The sequence below is a fragment of the Mesoplodon bidens genome (genome assembly GCF_964165515.1).
Source record: "Mesoplodon bidens genome assembly, chromosome: 1".
Lineage (NCBI taxonomy): Eukaryota > Metazoa > Chordata > Mammalia > Artiodactyla > Ziphiidae > Mesoplodon > Mesoplodon bidens.
In genome coordinates this window covers 189,685,488-189,706,792 of record NC_138176.1, presented here as the reverse complement: position 1 = coordinate 189,706,792, position 21,305 = coordinate 189,685,488, and the positions used below count along the sequence as shown (strand labels likewise).

The 21,305-nt window shown below is 41.6% G+C and overlaps 1 protein-coding gene across 2 annotated transcripts in view; it reads right to left on the bottom strand.

Annotated features, from left to right (window-relative positions):
- Nucleotides 1-9,230: 9,230 nt before the first annotated feature.
- The window catches only part of LOC308620297 (COP9 signalosome complex subunit 4), a 44,870-nt gene continuing 32,795 nt past the window's right edge, over nucleotides 9,231-21,305 (bottom strand). The window contains exons 8-10 of one of the 2 annotated variants that reach the window (XM_081239748.1): nucleotides 16,994-17,109; nucleotides 14,742-14,826; nucleotides 9,231-9,751 (exon numbers count right to left, since the gene is read on the bottom strand). In XM_081239748.1, the coding sequence (XP_081095874.1) occupies nucleotides 9,618-9,751; nucleotides 14,742-14,826; nucleotides 16,994-17,109 (335 nt within the window). In that variant the 3' untranslated portion in view covers nucleotides 9,231-9,617. The remainder of the gene's footprint in view (nucleotides 9,752-14,741; nucleotides 14,827-16,993; nucleotides 17,110-21,305) is intronic. The other variant, XM_081239749.1, reaches the window with a different exon arrangement.

Below are 21,305 nucleotides of genomic sequence, written 5' to 3'. Positions count from 1 at the left end.
CCAGCGATGTGCCCAAAACCCTGGAGGTGGGAAGATATGGAGCTCCTGAGTAGCCGGGAGGTTAAGATGCTCATGATGCAAATGATCGGAACCCAGGGAGTGTGTTGGTGCCAGTGCGTGGACACAGCACTCCCCATGCCTGGCTTCCAGGAGAATCAGGGGCTGTGCTTCCTGTTAGGTGAGCTAGGGGAAGGCGTGGTTCTGTGTGTCCCTGTCTTCTGCATTTCAGAGAGACCTGAGTGGGGTTGAGGTGGAAGACACCAAGTCAGTGGGGGCCTGTCAGGCAGGTGGCAGAAAGAGAGGCGGGAGCTGGGCGGGGGCCTTTTGGGGAGGAGCTGCCCGTGGGGGACAGGAGGACCACTGCATCCTCCGAGGCAGAGGTTCAGAGCCTGAACCAAGGGAGCTGTGGGGAGGGTCTTGAGGGTCTCCGGGGTCCTCTCTAGAAGTGGAGGTGACGACGTCTTCCTCAAGGGAAGGTGTCAGAAGTGGGAGTGGACTCAGGGGAGTGAAAAATGGGGTGGAATCTTAAGAAGCGAAGGGCCTGATGAGGGCATAAGCAGCCTAGTGCACAGAGCTGGGAGTAAGGATGGGGTCGGGGGGCTGCCCAAGAAAAAGGCCCGCTCAGGCAGGAGTGAAGCCTGGCCAAGCTCAGTCCTGGACCGAAGGCTGGGGAGAGATGAGAGCTCCAGCATATTTGGGGGTGCTGTCAACAAAACAGAAATCTTCCCAAAAGTGTCAGGAAGAGGGGAGGGTGTTTGTGCTGGGGTGGGCAGGGCCTGGTTTGGCCTCCACTGGACCTGGGTCACAGCCTCCTGAGCTCCTGGGCTGGGCCAGGCAGGGCAGGACCTGGGGCTCTCAGATCACACCTCACGGCAGAATCCCTTCTGCGCAAGGCCAGAGCCAGACTTCAGGGACCACGTTCTCCTTAGACTTGCTGTGACACCTCAGCCCATCACACTGCATTAGCCTGAACCTAAGCCCCACCCCTGGTGTGTCCCAGTCCCATCCCCTGCTATCTGCTTTAACAGAGGCCGACAGCCCATCCCCATGGCAGCCTGGGGTCACTGCTCTTCCGCCTGCGTGGACAGGCCTCAGGCCTCTTTTCCAGCTTATGATCAATTTCTTCAGGAGCACATGAAGCCCAGGAGCCCTACACTCTAATGCAGCAGCTTGACTACTTGCTTTAGTATGGATCCAGAGGGGGAAGTGGCTTGGAGGGTCCAAGTCCACCTCAGGGGTCTGTGGTAGGGGAGGAGGGGACAGGGCAGGGGTATCAGCACAGTGACCCTTCCACGCTCAGCCTTGCCTGTTGGAAGGTGATGTGCCCTCACCAGGGACCCCTTAGGTGCCAGCAGTACCGCCAGTCACACTGGGGGTGCTGAATTCACAGGTGCGTATCCATGGGTGCTCCCCCCTCACCACGGATGGTCAAGGCAGGGCCTTTGCTGAGTCCCCTGAGGTCTGCATGCCTGAGACAGGGATGAGCACATTGAAAGCCAGGCCCTACCCATGGGACCAGCAAAGCAGCATCCTCCACACCCGCTGAATGGGGGACAGAGAAGCGTTGACCAAGGCCTGTCAGTGTCAAAGACACAGGCAGAGAGGTCACCACAGGGCCACTTGTGTCCTCTCTAGTCCAGGCAGGTCTCCACAGGGCAGAATGGCACCAGGTCAAGTGGTCTGTTTTGTAACAGTCAACCCTCATTCCTCCTCAACCCCCTTTACTGTTTTTTTTCAGAAATGAAATTCGTGATGGTCTCAGCAGACTTCAGAATATAGTACCTACAGGAACCACACACATGCAGGAAGGATTTAAAAAGGTACGGATCCTACAGCTCTGAGACTTTCTTCTGCTTTATCAAGTTCTTAGAGTATTTTTGGGTCATCTCACTGCCCTCCACCAATTTCCTTCATTTTGTTGCAGGCAAATGAGCAGATTCAACAAGCTAACTCAGGAGGTAAGCTGCCTGCTGATGTCACTGTGCTCAGGTGGGACAGAGCCAGGCGCGGGCCTCAGCGAGGGCAGGTGCAGACCCCCCTCGGCCAATTCCTAGCGCTGACCTTGGAGCGCGTCCCTTGTCCTCTCTCGGCTGCAGGTTCCTCCTCTGCACAGTGAGGGGGAAAACCACCCCCAGGGATGCTTCCGAGAACCACATGGGATCATGCATTACATTCCTGGTTCTTACTAGATATCAAGTGCTTGACCTATGTTTGGGCTGCCTGAAAAAGAAAAGAGAACTTCCAAGGATGGCGAGCAGACGGGGTTCAGTTTAGGGAACAGAGACCTTGGTGTCCCCCTGGCTGCCCACACTTGGTCCACCACAGTTCTGTCTCTTCCTCCTTTCCCTTAAGCCTCTTCCCTCCGGTTGACTCTCATCCTTTGACTGTGCCTCCGACTGTGGAAATGGCTGTACTTGGCCCAGACCAGCTGCATCGAGACTGTAGGGTTGCAGCCCTTGTCGGGAAGGATGCATGGGCTGCTGGGGAAAGGCAGGGAGCTGGGCGGGGGCTGCTGTCCAAGCACCTTGACCTCAAATTCTGAATAGCAGGACCCACAGAGCCAGCAGGAGTGCCTGCCAGCGCTGCCCAGGACATAGCCCACTGCCCCCCGGACCCAGGGGGATGTCTTGTGCAGTCGGTCAGCTGCTTCTCCCTGTGCTCACCTGAGAGGCTTGTCCTCGTCCAGTGAAGTAGCTGCAGTTGCCTTTCAGGGCAAAGGCTGTGTCACCTGCCCATAGTGAAGGTCCACTAGGAAGGGCTCTTATCCGTTCTCAGGCTCCTCGTCTGTCAAGTGGGTCCTGGGCTGAGGCCCCTTCTCCCTCCAGGTGCTCTGGGTGGTGGGTACTCAGGTCAGGGTGGCCTCTCCCCAGGAGGAGGAGGTGTGGGAGCAGTGCTGTGGGACTGGCAGCCTGAGGCAAGTCACTCCAGGTGCATTGCTGAGGCCACTCCCTGCTTCTTCTGCAGATAGCAGTGCTTCCAGCCTGAATTATCACTCTGACCACTGGACCACTGCTGCCAAGGACATTACAGGAAACTAAGAGTGAAGTGAGTCCTGTCCATCATTACCAGCTTTGTGCTCCATGTATTGGGATATTTTTATTCAAACCTTTTTTTCCCTCTTAGGCTGAAAAAGCTCGGAATATGGGGGCCAAAGTTTACTGTCTGGGTGTGAAAGACTATAAGAAATACCAGGTAATTCAGAACAGCTAACCAGGTGTTCAGCTAACGAGGTGCCACTCTTGAGCCCAGATGGGGAAAGCTTTCAAAGGCAGCCAGCTGTCCCAGAGACCCCCAGAGGATGGCCCTCTACCCACCCCGACTGTCTGGAGAACAGATAGCCACAGCCAATGAATAGCAAGTGCTGTGGAAACCTACACACCAGAGGTGTGGATGGAGGAGCTTTCCACTCGCTAAGGCTGGGCTGCTGGCAGACACCAGGATGTGGCCCTTGGAGTCTAACACAGCAGAAAGCAAGAGCCTGTCTCCTGAGACAGGATCTGCTGTGTCCTCAAGCCCTGGCTGTGTGCCCACCATCTCCAATTCCCTTGTAGCTGCATGATATTGTAGAAAGAAAAGACCAAATGTATGGGATAGACGAATTCAAGTCCCTGGAAAAGCTTGTTACCTCGGTGAGTGTGGGCTAACCGTGAGAGGGGAGATGGGGTGTCTTCTCCCTATGCCTCTGTCATCAGTCTCCCTGACCCTGCCACCCCACTGTCTGTTCCAGCTGGTGGAAAATTCCTGTATGGAACTGATGGCTGGGGACACTTACTTTGCCTGTGTAGGAGGTAGGAGCCAGAGTCCCATATCTATACAGAAGTGTGTGGCTCTATGTGTGTGTATGTGACACATTTGGGTGGTGTGTGGGTGTTGTGACTGGGGGTTGTGTGTACATGGTGTGATTTACTTGGTTATACAGCAGAAACTAACACAACATTGTAAAGCAATTATACTCCAATAAAAATGTTAAAAACAAACAAGGAAGGGAGAATAGACAAATCTCCCAGAAATACAGAATTTTAAATAATGTATGTAGGTACACCTCCCCCAAGAAGATAGAGCATAATTCCCCACCCCTTAATTGTGGGTTTGCATAGCAACTTTCTTTCAAAATGTATAGTATGAAAAGGAGGGAAAAAACTAACTTCACAGTGGAAAAACCTGACAAAACTACCTCAGCCAGTTAATCATCAGTGGTGTCCTGTTGATAGCATGTACCCCTAAAATGATGTGATGAGATTGGCACCTTACCTCTAGGGTTTTCCTCTCAAAACCCCACAACTCCAGTCCAACTATGAGAAAAACATCAGACAAACAAAAATTGAGACTCATTGTACAAAATACAAAAATTGAGGCAGAGGGCTTCCCTGGTGGCGCAGTGGTTGAGAATCTGCCTGCCAATGCAGGGGACACGGGTTCGAGCCCTGGTCTGGGAAGATCCCACATGCCGCAGAGCAACTAGGCCCGTAAGCCACAACTACTGAGCCTGCGCTCCTTAACAAGAGAGGCCGCGACAGTGAGAGGCCTGTGAACCGCGATGAAGAGTGGCCCCCGCTCGCCACAACTAGAGAAAGCCCTCGCACAGAAACAAAGACCCAACACAGCCATACATACATACATACATACATACATACATACATACATAATTAATTAATTAAATTTAAAAAAAAAAAAATTGAGGCAGATTCTCCTCAAAACCGTCAAGATGATCAAAAACAAGGAATGTTTGAGAAACTATTGCAGTTTAGAGGAGCCTAAGGAAACATGACGACTAAAGGTAATACACCATCTAGATGGGTTCCTGGAACAGCAAAGGAACATTAGGTAAAAACTGAGGAATCTAAATAAAGTATAGGCTTTGTGCAGTACGCGGGCCTCTCACTGTCATGGCCTCTCCCATTGCGGAGCACAGGCTCCGGACGCGCAGGCTCAGCGGCCATGGCTCATGGGCCCAACCGCTCCACAACATGTGGGATCTTCCCAGACCGGGGCACAGAACCCGTGTCCCCTGCATTGGCAGGCAGACTCGCAACCACTGCGCCACCAGGGAAGCCCAAAGGATAGGCTTTGATTAATAATCTATCAACATTGGTTCGTGGTCACAAACCTACCACAGTAAGATGTTAACCAATAAGGGAACTGGTGCAAGGTATCTGGGAACTCTCTGTACTATCTTTGCAACTTTTCTGTAAATCTAAAATGATTCTAAAATTAGGCCTTTATTAAAATTAAAAAAGTAGATTGAGAAAATTTAACCCTATTTTTTGTCTGTCCCTTATAGGTGAAGAGCTCTTTTTTTTCTTTTTTAGGATGTTTATATTTCTTTTTCTGTACTGCTGGATTTGATTCGCTAATATTTTGTTAAGAATTTTTGCATCTATTTTCATTATAGATATTGGACTGCAGTTTTCCTTTCTTGTAATGTCTTTATCTGCTTTTGCTGGAAGGGTGATGTGTGCCTCATAGAATGGATTAAGAAGTGTTCTCTGCTTCTATTTTCTGAAAGAGATTATAGAGAGTTGGTGTGATTTCTTCCTTATATGTTTCATAGAATTCACCAGTAAACCCATCTGGGCCTGGTGCTTTCTGTCATGGAAGGTTATTAATTATTGATTAAAAAATTTTAATAGATATAGGCCTATTTAGATTATTTCTTCTTGTGAGGCTTTTGGTAATTATGTCTCTCAAAGAAATTGGTCCATTTCATCTAGGTTATCAAATCTGTCAGCACAGAGTTGTTCATATTATTCCTTAATTATCCTTCTATTCTTCATAGGATCTGTAGTGATGGCCCCCTTCATTCCTGATATTAGTAATTTGCCTTCTCTTTTTATCTTACTCTGGCTAGAGTTACCAATTCTATTGATCTTGTCAAAGAACCAGACTTTGGTTTCATTGATTTTCTTTATCAACTTCCTGTTTTCAACTTTCACTGATTTACACTCTACTATAATTTTTATTATTTCTTCCCTTCTGCTTACTTTGGATTTAATATGCTTTTTTTCTAGTTTCCTAATGTGGAAGCTTAAATTATTGATCTTAGATCTTTATGCTTTCCTAAGATATGCACTGCTTTCATTGCAACTCACAAATTTTGATAAGTTGTATTTTCATTTTCATTTAGTTCAAAATATTTTTAAATTTCTCTTGAGATTTTTTTTTTTTTTTTTTTTTTTTTTGCGGTATGCTGGTCTCTCACTGATGTGGCCTCTCCCGTTGTGGAGCACAGGCTCCAGACGCACAGGCTTAGCAGCCATGGCTCACGGGCCCAGCCGCTCAGCGGCATGTGGGATCTTCCTGGACCGGGGCACGAACCCAGGTCCCCTGCATTGGCAGGCGGACTCTCAACCACTGCGCCACCAGGGAAGCCCGAGATTTCTTCTTTAATCCATGTGTTATTTAGAAGTATGTTGTTTATTATTTATTTATTTATTTATTTATTTATTGGCTGCGTCAGGTCTTAGTTGCAGCACGTGGGATCTTCGTTGCAGTATGGAGGATCTTTCGTTGCGGCACGAGGGCTCTTCACTGTGGCTCACAGGCATCTCTCAAGTTGTGGTGCACAGGCTCCAGGGTTTTTGGGCTCTGTAGTTTGTGGCATGCAGACTGTCTAGTTGAGGCACATGGGCTTAGCTGCCCCACAGCATGTGGGATCTTAGTTCCCCGACCAGGGATCAAACCCACGTCCCCTGCATTGGAAGGCAGATTCTTTACCACTGGACCACCAGGGAAGTCCCGAAGTATGTTGTTTAATCTCCAAGTTTTGAGGGAATTTCCAGGTATCTTTCTGTTATTGATTTTCAGTTTCATTTCATTGTGGTCTGAAAGCATACATTTTAGGATATCTATTCTTTTTAACTTGTTAAGGTGTGTTTTATGGCCCAGGATGTGGTCTACCTTGGTGAATGTTCTATGTGAGCTTGAGTGTACTCTGCTGTTGTTGGATGAACTGGTTTAGAAATAACAATTAGATCCAATTGATTGATGGTGCTGTTGAGTTCAACTATGTCCTTACTACTTTTCTGCCTGCAGAATCTGTCCATTGCTGATAGAGGGTATTGAAGTCTCCAAATATAGTAGTGGACTTGTCTACTTCTCCTTGCAGTTCTATCAGTTTTTGCCACATGTATTTTGACACTCTATTGTTGACGCTCTGATTTTAACTGAGCAGTTTATGATTACGTTTTCTCCATCCTCTTAGCTATCAACTATATTTTTTAAAATTTTACAGTTCTGAAACTTCAATCTGTCTGCTTACATTACCCATCTGTCCTTGCATGTTGTCTACTTTTTCCATGAGAGCCCTTAGCAAATTAAACATAGATGTTTTAAATTTCTGTTCTGTTCGGAGAATTTCAACATCCCTGCCATATCTGAGTCTGGTTCTCATGCTTGATTTGTCTCTTCAAATTGTGCTTTTTCTTGCCATTTATCATCCTTTGTAATTGTTTGGTTGGAGGCCAGACATGATGTATCAGGAAAGAGGAACTGAGGCTATTAGGCTTTTAGTATAAGGTTTTATGTGAATCTAGACAGGAGCTAGGCAGTACTTAACGTTTTCTGTAGCTCTAAGTGGCAGAGGCTTGTTTCCTCTATTTTCCTTGTTGTTTTGTCTTCTTCCCTGTTGTGTTTTTTCCCTAAGAATTCTTTGTTGAAGAGTCTGTCTTGGAGCTCTAAGTCATACTCCACAGATACTACACTGGAACTCTGTTATCATGGTGGAAGGGTATTTCGGAAGCATTCAATAATCTTATATCTCTGTCTTTTATTTGGCCTGGGTCCCTGGGCTGTGACCTTCAGAAGTATTTCTTAGACATTTTTTTCTCTTCTCCCATGATATAAGGAGGCTAAAGGGGGCTGAAATTGTCTAACTTGCTTATCCCCAGGTGAGATAAGGCTCTGGTAGAGTAATTTCCTTCAGAGGGCAGGCCTTTGTCATGGAAAATGATATGGGTGTATTTCAAAATAGTTACCTTCTCCTCCCCGGAAACACAAGGGGATCCCTGATCTTAATCATGAGAACTTGGTGGGGTTCCTGGGGATAAATCCTATAAAGTGTGGAGGTTCTCCTAAGAGTGGGGTTTTTGTTTTGTTCTGTTTTGTTTTGTGGTTCGCGGGCCTCTCACTGTTGCGGCCTCTCCCGTTGCAGAGCACAGGCTCCGGACGTGCAGGCTCAGCAGCCATGGCTCACGGGCCTAGCTGCTCCGCGGCATGTGGGATCCTCCCAGACCGGGGCATGAACCCGTGTCCTCTGCATTGGCAGGCGGGCTCTCAACCACTGCGCCACCAGGGAAGCCCAAGAGTGGGGATTTTAACTGTCAAGCCAGTTAGCATCCAGTAACTTGTCAAAGTTACCATTTCACTGTTCATATCAGTTACTGGCCCAAGCAGCTCTGCTCCTGGTAAGCTGATCTCTAATGTGATTCTATCTGGCTGTTTCTCCAGTTTGGGAGTGGTGGTTTGCCCTATGACCTCAATTCTCCTTCGGATCTAAGAAAAGGCATTGATTTTTCCACCTGTTCAGCCTTTTTCTTATGATTCCATTTTCTCCATCCTCTCTTAGCATATCAACTATATTTTTTAAACTTTTATAGTTCTGAAATGTCAATCTGTCTGCTTACATTATCCATCTGTCCTTGCATGTTGTGGCATGTGTCTTGCTGTGAGGATGGAGTGATGACTTCAGCGCCTGATATGCTGGAGCTGAAACTGGTAATTGCCTACAAACTTTTTTATTTTTATTTATTTATTTTTTTGCGGTACATGGGCCACTCACTGTTATGGCCTCTCCCATTGTGGAGCAGAGGCTCCGGACGCGCAGGCTCAGCGGCCATGGCTCACGGGCCCAGCGGCTCCGCGGCATGTGGGATCCTCCCGGACCAGGGCATGAACCCACATCTCCTGCTTCGGCAGACAGTCTCTCAACCACTGCGCCACCAAGGAAGCCCCCAAACTCCTTTTTAAAAGTTCTTCCCCGTTTTCACTGTAAAGCAAGGCTGAAATAATCCTGAGGAGTCTTCCCTGATCTCTCTCTGCTAAATGAAAAGCTCCTGCCTGTGTACTCTAGTACTTAGTACAACTACAAGTATTTCATATATTGACTCTTAGCTCTGTGACTCTGTGAATGCCTGGAGAACAGGCTTTTTGGCTTATCTTTGCATTTCTTGCATATGGTATAAATAATTGTCTGCTTAATTGAAAGGAAAAAGGAACAAAACACTGTTCACTAATTAAAAACAAAGTACTACTTTTATTTGGCTCACTTCTCCATTTATTAGATAACCACATGTGGAGAGGCACCAAGCACTTAAGTTTTACATAACTACAAAGTTATCACAAGTCCCAAACGTTTTAGCCACAGATACTTCACCTACTCTGTTTAAAGAAAAAGCTTTCAAAACATCTGACTTAGCCTGATACAGAGACCCTGAATAAATGGGAACTACATATTTTTAAATGCTTGTACTTCCTGTTCTAATAATGTCTTCTTTAAATTGAATCCAGCATAAAAGGGATGGAAATATGTAAGGTCATGATGCAAATGCTTTTGAGAGATAGTGAAATTAATCTGTACAACATGGAAAAAGATGTAATGTGCACAGAAGGTCTGCAAGGATTCACTGAGCCATCTGGGCTTCCATGGCTTGTGCTGTCCATTCTGGTGCTGTCTGACTGATTTTCTCCAAAAGGTTATTCACTTGGAAACAAAGCGATTGGATCTGTTTGTCCCACGTTGGCAGGGCTTCTCGTGCTAAAGAAAAAAGGAATAATGTACAAAGTTGAAATTACTCCTTTGCAACCACAGTGAATGTTGAGTTAGAAGATAAATACAGTAACATTGATTTTTAAAAGTTTACTCCAAAAATCTTAGTTAATGAAATTAAGCTAATTAAGAAATAGTTAAGAAAAGTACCCCAATCACTGGCACAAAGTATAAACAAAACAAAACAAAACAAAAAAACACAAAATAAAACCAAACCACCTCAACTGCAGCAGTCAGACAGACAACTTCACTGAGGCCACCTGTTCCCTCACCAATGTCTACTGCTTCGTAAGACACTGCCACCCACTGGAGAAAGTGGAACTTGAAAACACTACGTTCAGTGAAAGAAGCTAAAAGGTCACATATTGTAGGGTTTCATTCATATCAAATATCCAGAACAGGTAAATCCATAGAGACAGAATAGAAATTGGTTGCCAGGGGTTGGGGAGACAGGTATGAGGAGTAATTGCTTAAGGGGCATGGGATTTCCTTTTGGGAAGATGAAAATGTTCTGGAAATAGGTAGAGGTGGTGGTTGCATAACACTGTAAACATACTAAATGTTACTGAATTTTTCGCTTTTAAATGATTAATTTCATGTTATGTGAATTTCAACTCAATTAAAAAATAGTAGTGGAGGAATAGGTATTGCTTTACTAACAGTAAAATTTACTATAAATTTATTACCTAATATTGTTACAGATCAATGGAACCAAAGAGAGTACAGAACAGAAATAGATCCGAACATATATGTGGAACCTAATATACGCCAAAGATCAGAAAGCATGTTTTATTTAATAAAAGATATTTGCATAATTGGCAATCCATCTTTAAAAAAAAAACAACTACACCATGCCTTAAAATTATTCACAAAAATGAACTGCAGACCGATTGAATTTCTAAATATAAAACAATAAATAAAATATTAGAAGACATTTTAGGAAAATATTAATTTTATCCCAAAATGAGGGAGACTTTCTTTTTTATTTTAACATCTTTATTGGAGTATAATTGCTTTACAATGGTGTGTTAGTTTCTGCTTTATAACAAAGTGAATCAGCTATACATATACATATATCCCCATATCCCCTCCCTCTTGCGTCTCCCTCCCACCCTCCCTATCCCACCCCTCTAGGTGGGAGGGAGACTTTCTTAATCAATACAGAAAACACAAAAGCCATAAAATTAAAAATGGACATATTTGGCTACAAAAGAGCTTTTAAATGTGTTTATGGTATGCATTGCGTTACAGAAACACAACCGACAGAAAGAGAAAAATATCTGTAACACAGATAGGAAAGGTGTGGAGGGGGAAGGAAGGAAATAGACAAGAAAAACTAACATGAATTCACAGAAAAGGAAATACTAATGGCCAATACATGGAAAGATATTCAACTTCACTAGTGCCAAGGAAATGCACAATAAAACAATAACATAGTATTTTCCCCCCAACAATTGGCAAAAGATAAAAAGAAGAAGAATATCCAACTCTTAAAGATTCATTCTCTCATACTGGTGGAAGTGTAAATGGCTACACCTTTCTGGAAAACAAACTGGCAGTAGCTATTAAGAATCAAAACATGTATATCCTCTGATGCAAAGTATCCAACTTCTGAGACTCTGTTCTATAGAACTAAGTGTCCCAGTATATAAAGGTACGCACAAGGAAACCGCCTGAATGTCCATCAACAGGTGAATAGTTGAACTCCACGAAATATTATGCAGCTATTAAAACAAATAAATGAGATTTATATCTAGTGACTCACAAATATATTCACGGTACATTAACTTAAAAAAAAACAAAACCACTTTGGGACTTCCCTGGTGGTCCAGTGGCTAAGACTCTGAGCTTCCACTGCAGGGGGCATGGGCTAGATCACTGCTCGGGGAAGTTCCACGTGTCAAGCAGTGTGGCCAAAAAAAACCCCAAACAAACAAACAAACAAACAAAAACAAACAAAAAACACTTCATAGAACACTATGTACATTAAAGTATAATGCCACTTTAAAAAATCCCTACATGTTTTTACTTATCTATATAAACATGTAGAAAGGCACACGAGACTTTAGACTGACATTAGTTATGCCAGGCAGCTGGGATCAGAGGAATGCAGGTGAAAGTGGAAAAACATTACGGACTCTTCCTTTATTCATCCTTCTAATGTTTTATTTCGCATTATGAGCAGATTTACCATTGTAGTTTTTAAATCTAAGAAAATTAGAAAGTAAAATATCCCATATTCTATCAAGTTGGTATATGTTAATTTAAACTGTGTTTACTTGGTGATGCCTCTGCTATACTCTTCATCATACATTGTGTTTGCTCATTCAATAATTATTTATTTCCCACTTACAATGTGCAGGGCACTGGAAAAGATGTTGGATATACCATGGAGAACAAGAGACACTTAATATCTATCACTAGGAAGCTGAGCTTGGTTAACAGAAACAGACATTTAGACAAATTCAGAAATTCAGGGTGACAAGAATGTATAACTTAAAGCCATACCTAACCTGGGAAGTCAGGAAAATCATTATTGATTAACGTTGTTCAAACTAAGACATGGGGACAAATAGAAGATGGCTGGAGAGGCTGCTTGTGGAGAGGGATGACTATTTTGGAATGTTTAAAGTGGGAAAGAATTTACAATGCTGGAAAAACCAAAAAGTCCTGTGAGCTGGATTGGAAAGGGAAAACCATAAAGGATCACGTAGGACCTTTTGGAGACTTTGTAGAATCTTAGTCTACAAGCAGTGGGGAAGCCATTCATCAGCATGTCAAGGAAGAAAGTAACATTTAATAATTTGTTTTTTATTTCTTTTTTCTGTTTGTTCGCATTTTTAAAAGATCACAATCCCTCTGGCTCTACTAGGGCAACTGGACTAGAAAGGAGCTATTGTAGATGTGAGAAGAAAAGCTAAAAGGCTATTTCTTAAGCCCAGAAGGGGTTTTGGGGGTTCAGAACAGGCTGGTGACAGTAAGAAATGAAGAAAAGTACATGGATTCCAGATACACTATGAGGTAAAATTCGAAGGATTCTGGGCAGTGAAGAAGAGAAGGGGTCAAGGATAAGGAATGCTGGAGAAAGTGAACAGTGTAGTTTCTGACTGGCTGGCTGGCTGTTTTGGGAGGCAGGCAGTGGAGGAGACAGTGAATTCAGTTTTGGGTATATTCATTCTGAGAAGTCCACGAAGCAATCAGGTGGGAAACACCTATTAGTCAATTAGAGCCGCTGAACCTGGGACTCAGAAGGGAGATTTACACTAGAAGTCTAAGCGCTGTCTGCATAGAGATGGTAACTGAATCAATGGGAATAGGTGAGATTACCTAGGGTAACAGTAGAGTGAGGAGAAAAAGGCCGAGGAGTATGTCCCAAGCAACCCCAATATTTAAATTTTTTTTTTTTTGCTTTATAACAAATTTAATCAGTTATACATATACATATGTTTCCATATCCCCTCCCTTTTGCGTCTCCCTCCCACCCTCCCTATCCCTGAAAGATAAAAGGATTTTTGTTAAACCGGAAGAGACCTGACCATGTTTAAATATCGATAAAAAGAAGCCAACAGAGAAAAACAGGATGAAAATAGACAAATAATTGCTAAGCTCAGGTTCCTAAAAAAGATTTCTTTTTTGGAGCAGGGAGTGGCAGAGTTCAGAGAAGGGATCCAAAGTGCAAGAGGAAGAACTGGCGAGAGAGATGGAAACCATCTCCCATATAACACGAAAGAAGAAAAAGACAGAATGAGATCTATATTGAACAGAGAGTGAAGGAGGAGAAAAGTCAGAGGTTTAGGAAAATGAAATTTGAAATAGTCATTGCAGAGTACGGAAAAAGTGGACTAGAGAAATGTATCAAGAATCCCGGGCAGCATCGAGAATCCAGGACCTTGAATTTTGCAGTGGTATCAATCTGTCTGGTGCTGTGACTCTTCTCCAGCAACGTTAGTTAGTTACTCAAGTACAGGCATGGGAAAGATGGAGAATGGGTTCATTCAAGGTGAAGTTTTGCAGGACAGCAGGAACAGAAAGTTCGCTGGCAAGTGTTCTGGGGCATCTGTAAAAGAAGTAACTGAATCATGAAAATGATTGAAATCCTGATTTCATGATTCACGATGAATCATGAAATCTAAGCTGGATAGGAAGAACAGTAAAGGTTAAAAAGGGGCTGAGCTGGGCTTCCCTGGTGGTGCAGTGGTTGAGAGTCTGCCTGCCCATGCAGGGGACACGGGTTTGTGCCTCGGTCCGGGAAGATCCCACATGCCGCGGAGCGGCTGGGCCCGTGAGCCATGGCCGCTGAGCCTGCGCATCCGGAGCCAGTGCTCCGCATCGGGAGAGGCCACGACAGTGAGAGGCCCACGTCCCACAAAAAAAAAAAAAAAAAAAAGGGCTGAGATGACTGAAAGAAAGTGAAAGTCAATAGACCAGAGGCTCCAATGCAGTCAAGGAAGAGGTGAGGTTGAAGTACCTGAGAAAGACCACTAGAAAGGCTGGGAAAAGGTCATGGTCAGAGTGGGATACTTCAAATTAAAAGTGTACAAGTGGAATGGTTCTGGGTAAGGTCCAGGGCATAAATGAGGTGGGAAGAGGGCTGAGGAGGTATTAGACAATGAGAAAGACAAGAGATCTACTTACCTGTCTGCCTTCATCAGTTTAGTGAGCTGCTGAACAGGATATGCAACTGTCTTTTCTACATGCCCAATACACGGTATGTGGTCAATAAATGTTTGGTGAGTAATTCATGAGTCAACTAATATAACAATTCCAGTTTCAAATTTTTCCACGGCATAGAAAATGCTGCATTAATCAGATTCATGAATATAAGTTCATAAAAATTATTTTAAATTATTACTTTGGGAAATAAGCTCATTCCATAGGAAGATTCTGGGTCAAAGGAAATCGCTCAACATGTTTTAATCACAAATGTACAACACTTCACTGCCATTTCATTATGATATAAACAAGAAAAACTTCTTACTTTCAAAATGAACTATTCCATCAATCTGATCAATAAATCCATTCATACGTCCTTCTGTTATCATTTGCGATGCTATCTTTTCTGCCTGTTTAAAAAAAAACAATAAATTCTTAAGACACTTTAATTATCATTTCTAATTATTCACATATTCTCACCAAGAGAACTGAAAGCTCTTGGTTTAGCTCCCCATCACTAAGCTTTACCTATGTGTTCATCTGCCATTCATTACAAGAGTAAATCTTGTAAATCTGTCTGTTATATCCCCCCAATTCTTTCTGGGTACAATCTATTATTTTAAGTTAATTGGGATCTGTTTTTCTTGTTGTAAGATTTTAAGCAAGAATCTAGCCTTCTAACCAATTTTTCTCTCTGCTCAAAATCAAACTAACAATTTTTCCTCTCACTGGGATCCACATCTCAAAAAAATCCCTAGCTTTTCTTATTTTATTTCATTTCAGTTTTCACAGTATTTATCACCCCCAAAACTCTCTAAGACAGTAATATTTTTGAAGAAAATATTGAAAGGAGGAATAACGTTCAAATTTAAAAGGGAAACGAAAGGATTTAAAAGACCATTAAAGGGGAGCAAAAGGTTCTCTACCTAATTCCTAAAGAAATACTTCATGTTTACTGTCTGTTTAGCAAACTGGGTTGTGACAGTCGTTTTAGTAACTCTGACCATCTTCACAATCAACCCTAAATCACTCTTGAACAGACTGTGACTAGCATTTATTGTTAAAAATATATTCACTTCCCTAAGTCTCAGCAAGGGATCATACCTCAAAGCCTAAAAAGGAAGCATCTTTTAATGGTAACTGAAGCCTTGGTTCCGAAATTGTTCCACTTCCTTTACTGTGTGTTGAATGTGTATACATAAAGGAATTGTATTAGAAAATACTAAATTACAATTTCACTAACAGATAAAAGGGGATGTGACCATAACTACGTGACTCTAAGCTCTACAAGTTTTGTAGTGAGATGGATGGACCTAGAGTCTGTCATACAGAGTGAAGTAAGTCAGAAAAAGAAAAACAAATACCATATGCTAACACATATATATGAAATCTTAAAAAAATATTGTTCTGAAGAACCTAGGGGCAGGACAGGAATAATGACGCAGACGTGGAGAATGGACTTGAGGACACAGGGAGGGGGAAGGGTAAGCTGGGATGAAGTGAGAGAGTGGCATTGACATATACACACTACCAAATGTAAAATAGCTAGTGGGAAGCAGCCGCATAGCATAGGGAGATCAGCTTAGGTAGATCAGCTCGGTGCTTCGTGACCACTTAGAGGGTAAAATAGGGAGGGGATATGGGGATATATGTATACATATAGCTGATTCACTTTGTTATACAGCAAAATCTAACACAACAATATAAAGCAATTATATTTCAATAAAGATGTTAAAAAAAAAGTTCTACAAGTTAGGTAAAAGTAAGGTTGATTGCTTGCTTTTACTGTTATTTAAAATTAAGAGAATGTTTTATAGATGTTACCTGAAATACTCTCTAAATACAACCAGTACTTTTTTGGAATCTATACATAGACAACCAAATGTTATCATGACTAAGAATAAAATTAACTCCCTAATAACTCAGTCAACTTCTTAAGTTAAATCGAGCACAGAAGTTACAATAGAATAGCCTAGAGTATTACCATAGTCATTCTCTCAAAGAGATGAACTTTTTAAACTATGAGTCAATCTAGGGCAGAAAAAACAATTAAGGCATAGATCAAATGTTAGTTAAAAATCAGAAACCACTATGAAGTGGATTTAAACAGATACTAAACAAAGCTATTCTTATAAAATGTGTATCATAACCTGGAACCCCTTTAAGATTTCCATTCTAGGTCACTTTACCATAAAATACAACTTAAAAAAAAAATCAAAGACAATTCCATTACAGTACTATTTTGACATTCAAATAATTTATTTCCATTTACCTTAGGCTTTTAATGTATATTTTTGTTGCAACTGCCAATATTTATCAATTACAGTCATCTCTCAGTATCCATGGGGGATTGGTTACAGTAGCCCCCATGAATACCCAAGTCCACGGATGCTCAAGACCCTTATATAAAATGTAGTACTACAATGAATACAGTTGGCCCTCCAAAATATTCCTCCAAAATATCCACAAATTTTGTATCCGCAGATATGGAGGTCCAACTGTATATATTTTATTTTCTCTTTATGTCAATAATTTAGTCTCTAAACTTCCTTTTATGTATTGGAAATAAGAAAATACCTTAGCTGCAGGAATCTCTAAAAGGGCTCCAAGTTCCTCAAAGGTAATATTATTATATAATTTGCTTGCAGACAATAAATTGTGTTCAATAACAGCTCTGTCCAAGATGCTAGAACCTTAAATATAAACAAGAATGTTATAATTTTGAAACTAGTTTTACACTCTTAAAAGATGCATCTTGTTAAAAATTTTCTAGGCATGTACTAACTCATAATCATTGCCTTTATTCCTATCAAAATTTTAAAAGTAACCAAAATCCCTTGATACATTTTGAATAACATGCAGTTAAATATAACTAACATTTAGAAAATGATTGGCAAGTATTTATTAACTAGCTGGACAGATTTAATCCTCTGGGTTTGGGGTTTTGCTTCCTTGGACTAGCTATCAACTTCACTAACTTTTCTTACTATAAGCACATACTTTTATTAGCAAGCAGCAGCAAAACAATCATGCAAACAATCATGCTGTTTGTAAGCTTGATAAGTCAAAAAAGACTGCTCAATGGAAAGATCTCTATTCCCCCGGGCACTTCACAAGCACTTCACTCTGAGGCAAACATGAGAAATGTTTGGAAGGCAGGATCCCTTCATGAGATATCAGGCATAGGATCCTCCCTTAAGTAAGATAATACAGGGCCTGACAAAGTTATGGACCTCACGCCCCATCCTGAAGATGTGGCTCACCCACTTCTTTTTTTTTCCTTTCCAGTTTTATTGAGATATAATTGACATATAACATTGTATTCATTTAAGGTGTACAACATAATGAGTTGATATATGTATATATTGTGAAATGATTACCACTAGAAGTTTAGTTAATTAACATCATCACCTCACACAGTTATAGTTTTTTTTCTTGTGACAACTTTTAAGATCTACTTTTTTAGCAACTTTCCAATATAAAGACCTAAATAAACAGGAAAATATGTAAGACTTAATACTGCTAAGATGGCAGTACTCCCCAAATTGATCTACAAATTCAGTGCAATCCCAGCTTGCTTCTTTGCAGAAATTGACAAGCTGATCTTAAAATCTTTATGGAAATTCAAAGGACCCATAGAAGCCAAAACAACTTTGAAAAAGAACAAAGCTGGAAGACTCAAATTTTCTGATTTCAAAACTTACTACAAGGGACTTCTCTGGTGGCACAGTGGTTAAAAATCTGCCTGCCAATGCAGAGGACGTGGGTTCGATCCCTGGGCCAGGAAGATCCCACATGCCACACAGCAACTAAGTCTGTGTGCCACAGCTACTGAGCCTGCGCTCTACAGCCTGCAAGCCACAACTACTGAGCCCACATGCCGCAACTACTGAAGCCTGCGTGCTGCAACTACTGAAGCCTGTGCACGTAGAGCCCGTGCTCTGCAACGAGAAGCCACCGCAATGAGAAGCCCGCATGCCACAATGAAGAGTAGCCCCCGTTCACGGCAACAAGAGAAAGTCCGCGTGCAGCAACGAAGACCCAACACAGCCAAAACTTAAAACTTAAAAAAAAAAAACTTACTACAAAGATAGAGCAACCAAGACAGTGTGGTACTGGCACGAGGACAGGCATACAGAATAATGGAATAGAATTTAGAGTCCAGAAATAAACTCACATTTACAGTCAACTGATTGTCAACAAAGATGCCAAGGCAATTCAGTGGGGAAATAAGAGTCTTTCCAACAAATGGTGCTGGGACAACTGAATATTCACATGCAAAATAATTAAGTTGGACGCCTACTTTACACCATATACAAAGATTAACTCAAAATGAATCAAAGACCTAAATGTAAGAGCTACAATTATAAAACTTACAGAAGAAAATAGAACAACTTTTCATAACCTTGGATTAGGCAATGGTTTCTTAGATACAACACTGTAAGCACAAGCCACAAAAGAAAAAACATAAACTGGACTTCATCAAAATTAATAACTTTTGTGTTTCAAAAGATACCATCAACAAACTGAAGAAACAACACACAGAATGGGAGAAAATATTTGCCAATCATTTATCTGATAATAAGATCTAGAATATATAAAGAATTCTTACAATTCAATAATAAAAGCACAAATAACCCAATTTAAAAGTGGCCAATAAGCATATGAAAAGGTGCTTAACACCATTAGCCCCCAAGGAAATACAAATCAAAACCACAATAAGATACCACACTTCATACCCACTAGGATGACTAAATCAAAAAGACAGATAATATAACAAGTGTGAGAGAAAATATGGAGAAAATGGAACCCTCACACACAGCTGGCAGGAATGTAAAATGGTGCAGCCACTTTGGAAAACAGTCTGGCAGCTCCTCGAAAGACTAAATATAGAGTTACCACATGACCCGGTACTTCCACTCCTAGATATACATCCAAGACAATTAAAAGCTTATGTCCACACAAAAACTTATACATGAATGTTCACAGCAGTATTATTAATAGCCAAATAGTGAAAATAACCTAAATGTCCACTAACTGATGAAGAAATAAAATGTGGTTAACAGAATGTTATTTGGCAATAAAAGTGAATGAAGTACTGATGCACACTACAACACGGATGAACCTTGAAAACATCATGTTAAGTGAAAGAAGCCAGTCACAAAAGATCATATATTGTATGATTCCATTTATATGAAATGTCCAGAACAGGCAAATCTATAGAGCAGAAAGTAGACTAGTTGTTACACTGTAAAACTCAGAATATACTGAAACCACTGAATTGTAATAACAACAAAGCTATGTCTCAAGATTGCTAGCCTAGGGTTGTAATGACAATAAACAAAGATGTCCAAGAAAGATAAATAAGGAAGGCAATAAAGTCTAAAATGAAAGAGGAAGAAGACAAAATGCCTGTCCTATATATTGATACATAGTCTCCTATGAGAAATTTGAAAATCATTTGCATTCTCCGAGATCCTAATGAGTAGCCCTCATTTGAGAAAAGAATTATCTGATGTTATCTTTTTTTTTTTTCATGGCCAGAAAGCTCAAAGTCAAATGTGAAGCTCAACTACGTCAATTCTGGAAACTCTTTCATCTTTATCTAGCTTTTGTTTGTCAGACATCTTCTTGCAAAAGAATTTATTTAAAGCTGCTCAGAATACACAGAAGACAAGAAAATTTAAAAGTTAAAAAGAAAAAGAATAAAAACAATCAAAACACACACACTACAGGTGGGCTACAAGTTTAATTTTTTAAACTTTCTAGCAGCCCATCAAATTAAGAAAGCCGGGACTTCTCTGGTGGCGCAGTGGTTAAGAATCCGCCCACCAATGCAGGGGACACGGGTTCGAGCCCTGGTCCGGAAAGATCCCACATGCCACGGAGCAACTAAGCCCATGGGCCACAACTAGTGAGCCTGTGCTCTAGAGCCTGTGAGCCACAACTACTGAGCCTGCGCTCTAGAGCCCACAAGCCACAACTACTGAGCCCACTTGCCACAACTACTGAAGCCCATGTGCCTAGAGCCCATGCCCCGCAACAAGAGAAGCCACCACAATGAGAAGCCCGCACACCCGCACCGCAACGAAGAGTAGCACCGGCTCACTGCAACTAGAGAAAGCCTGCGTGCCACAACAAAGACACAAAGCAGCAGAAAATAAAAATAAATAAATAATTTTTTTAAAAAATTAAGAAAACCAACCAGTTTATCAACTCACAGTGTTTAAATAAGATAAAAAATCAATTGCTCTGGAGAATCACAACTAATCCTAAGGCTGAAAAGGAATTTTTCTGAGGATCTGCATAAAGAATATCCTATAGAATAAATATCTCCTTTAGACAGAAAGATAATAATCAATTGATTTGTTTCTTAAAGTACAATTAAATAAAAGAAATTCTATAGGTCAATATAATTGCTTCAATGATCTGGTTTAACTCAGGGCAGTAAGACTGGTGAGGTATATACCTTTCAGCCAAATCTGACATAAATAATTCTTTACAGTTAGATTCTCTTCAATATGGGATGACAGTGAATCCAAGGCGATGAGTCTGACAGATCTGCATGTTTGTCTTGACCTTTTCCTTGTTTCTGGTGGCCTACATCTATATTTTTATTATCATGTGTGTTACTGTTATAAGCTACTTTAAAACCTCTGTAGATAAACATACGTAAAATAATTGATGTTACGAACAAGCATCTATTACAAAATTCTTTCCCAGCAAAGGCAGTCTGACTTAAGCAAATACTAGGAAACATGACACCAAGTTCTATTCTTATTGCAAACACTTTCCCCTCAGTAACCTTGGGCAAGCTACTGTGCCAAATTTTGCTCTGTCTAAAATAGGACTGGATAATTATGCTCTGTTACAAATTGATGTTTAAGAT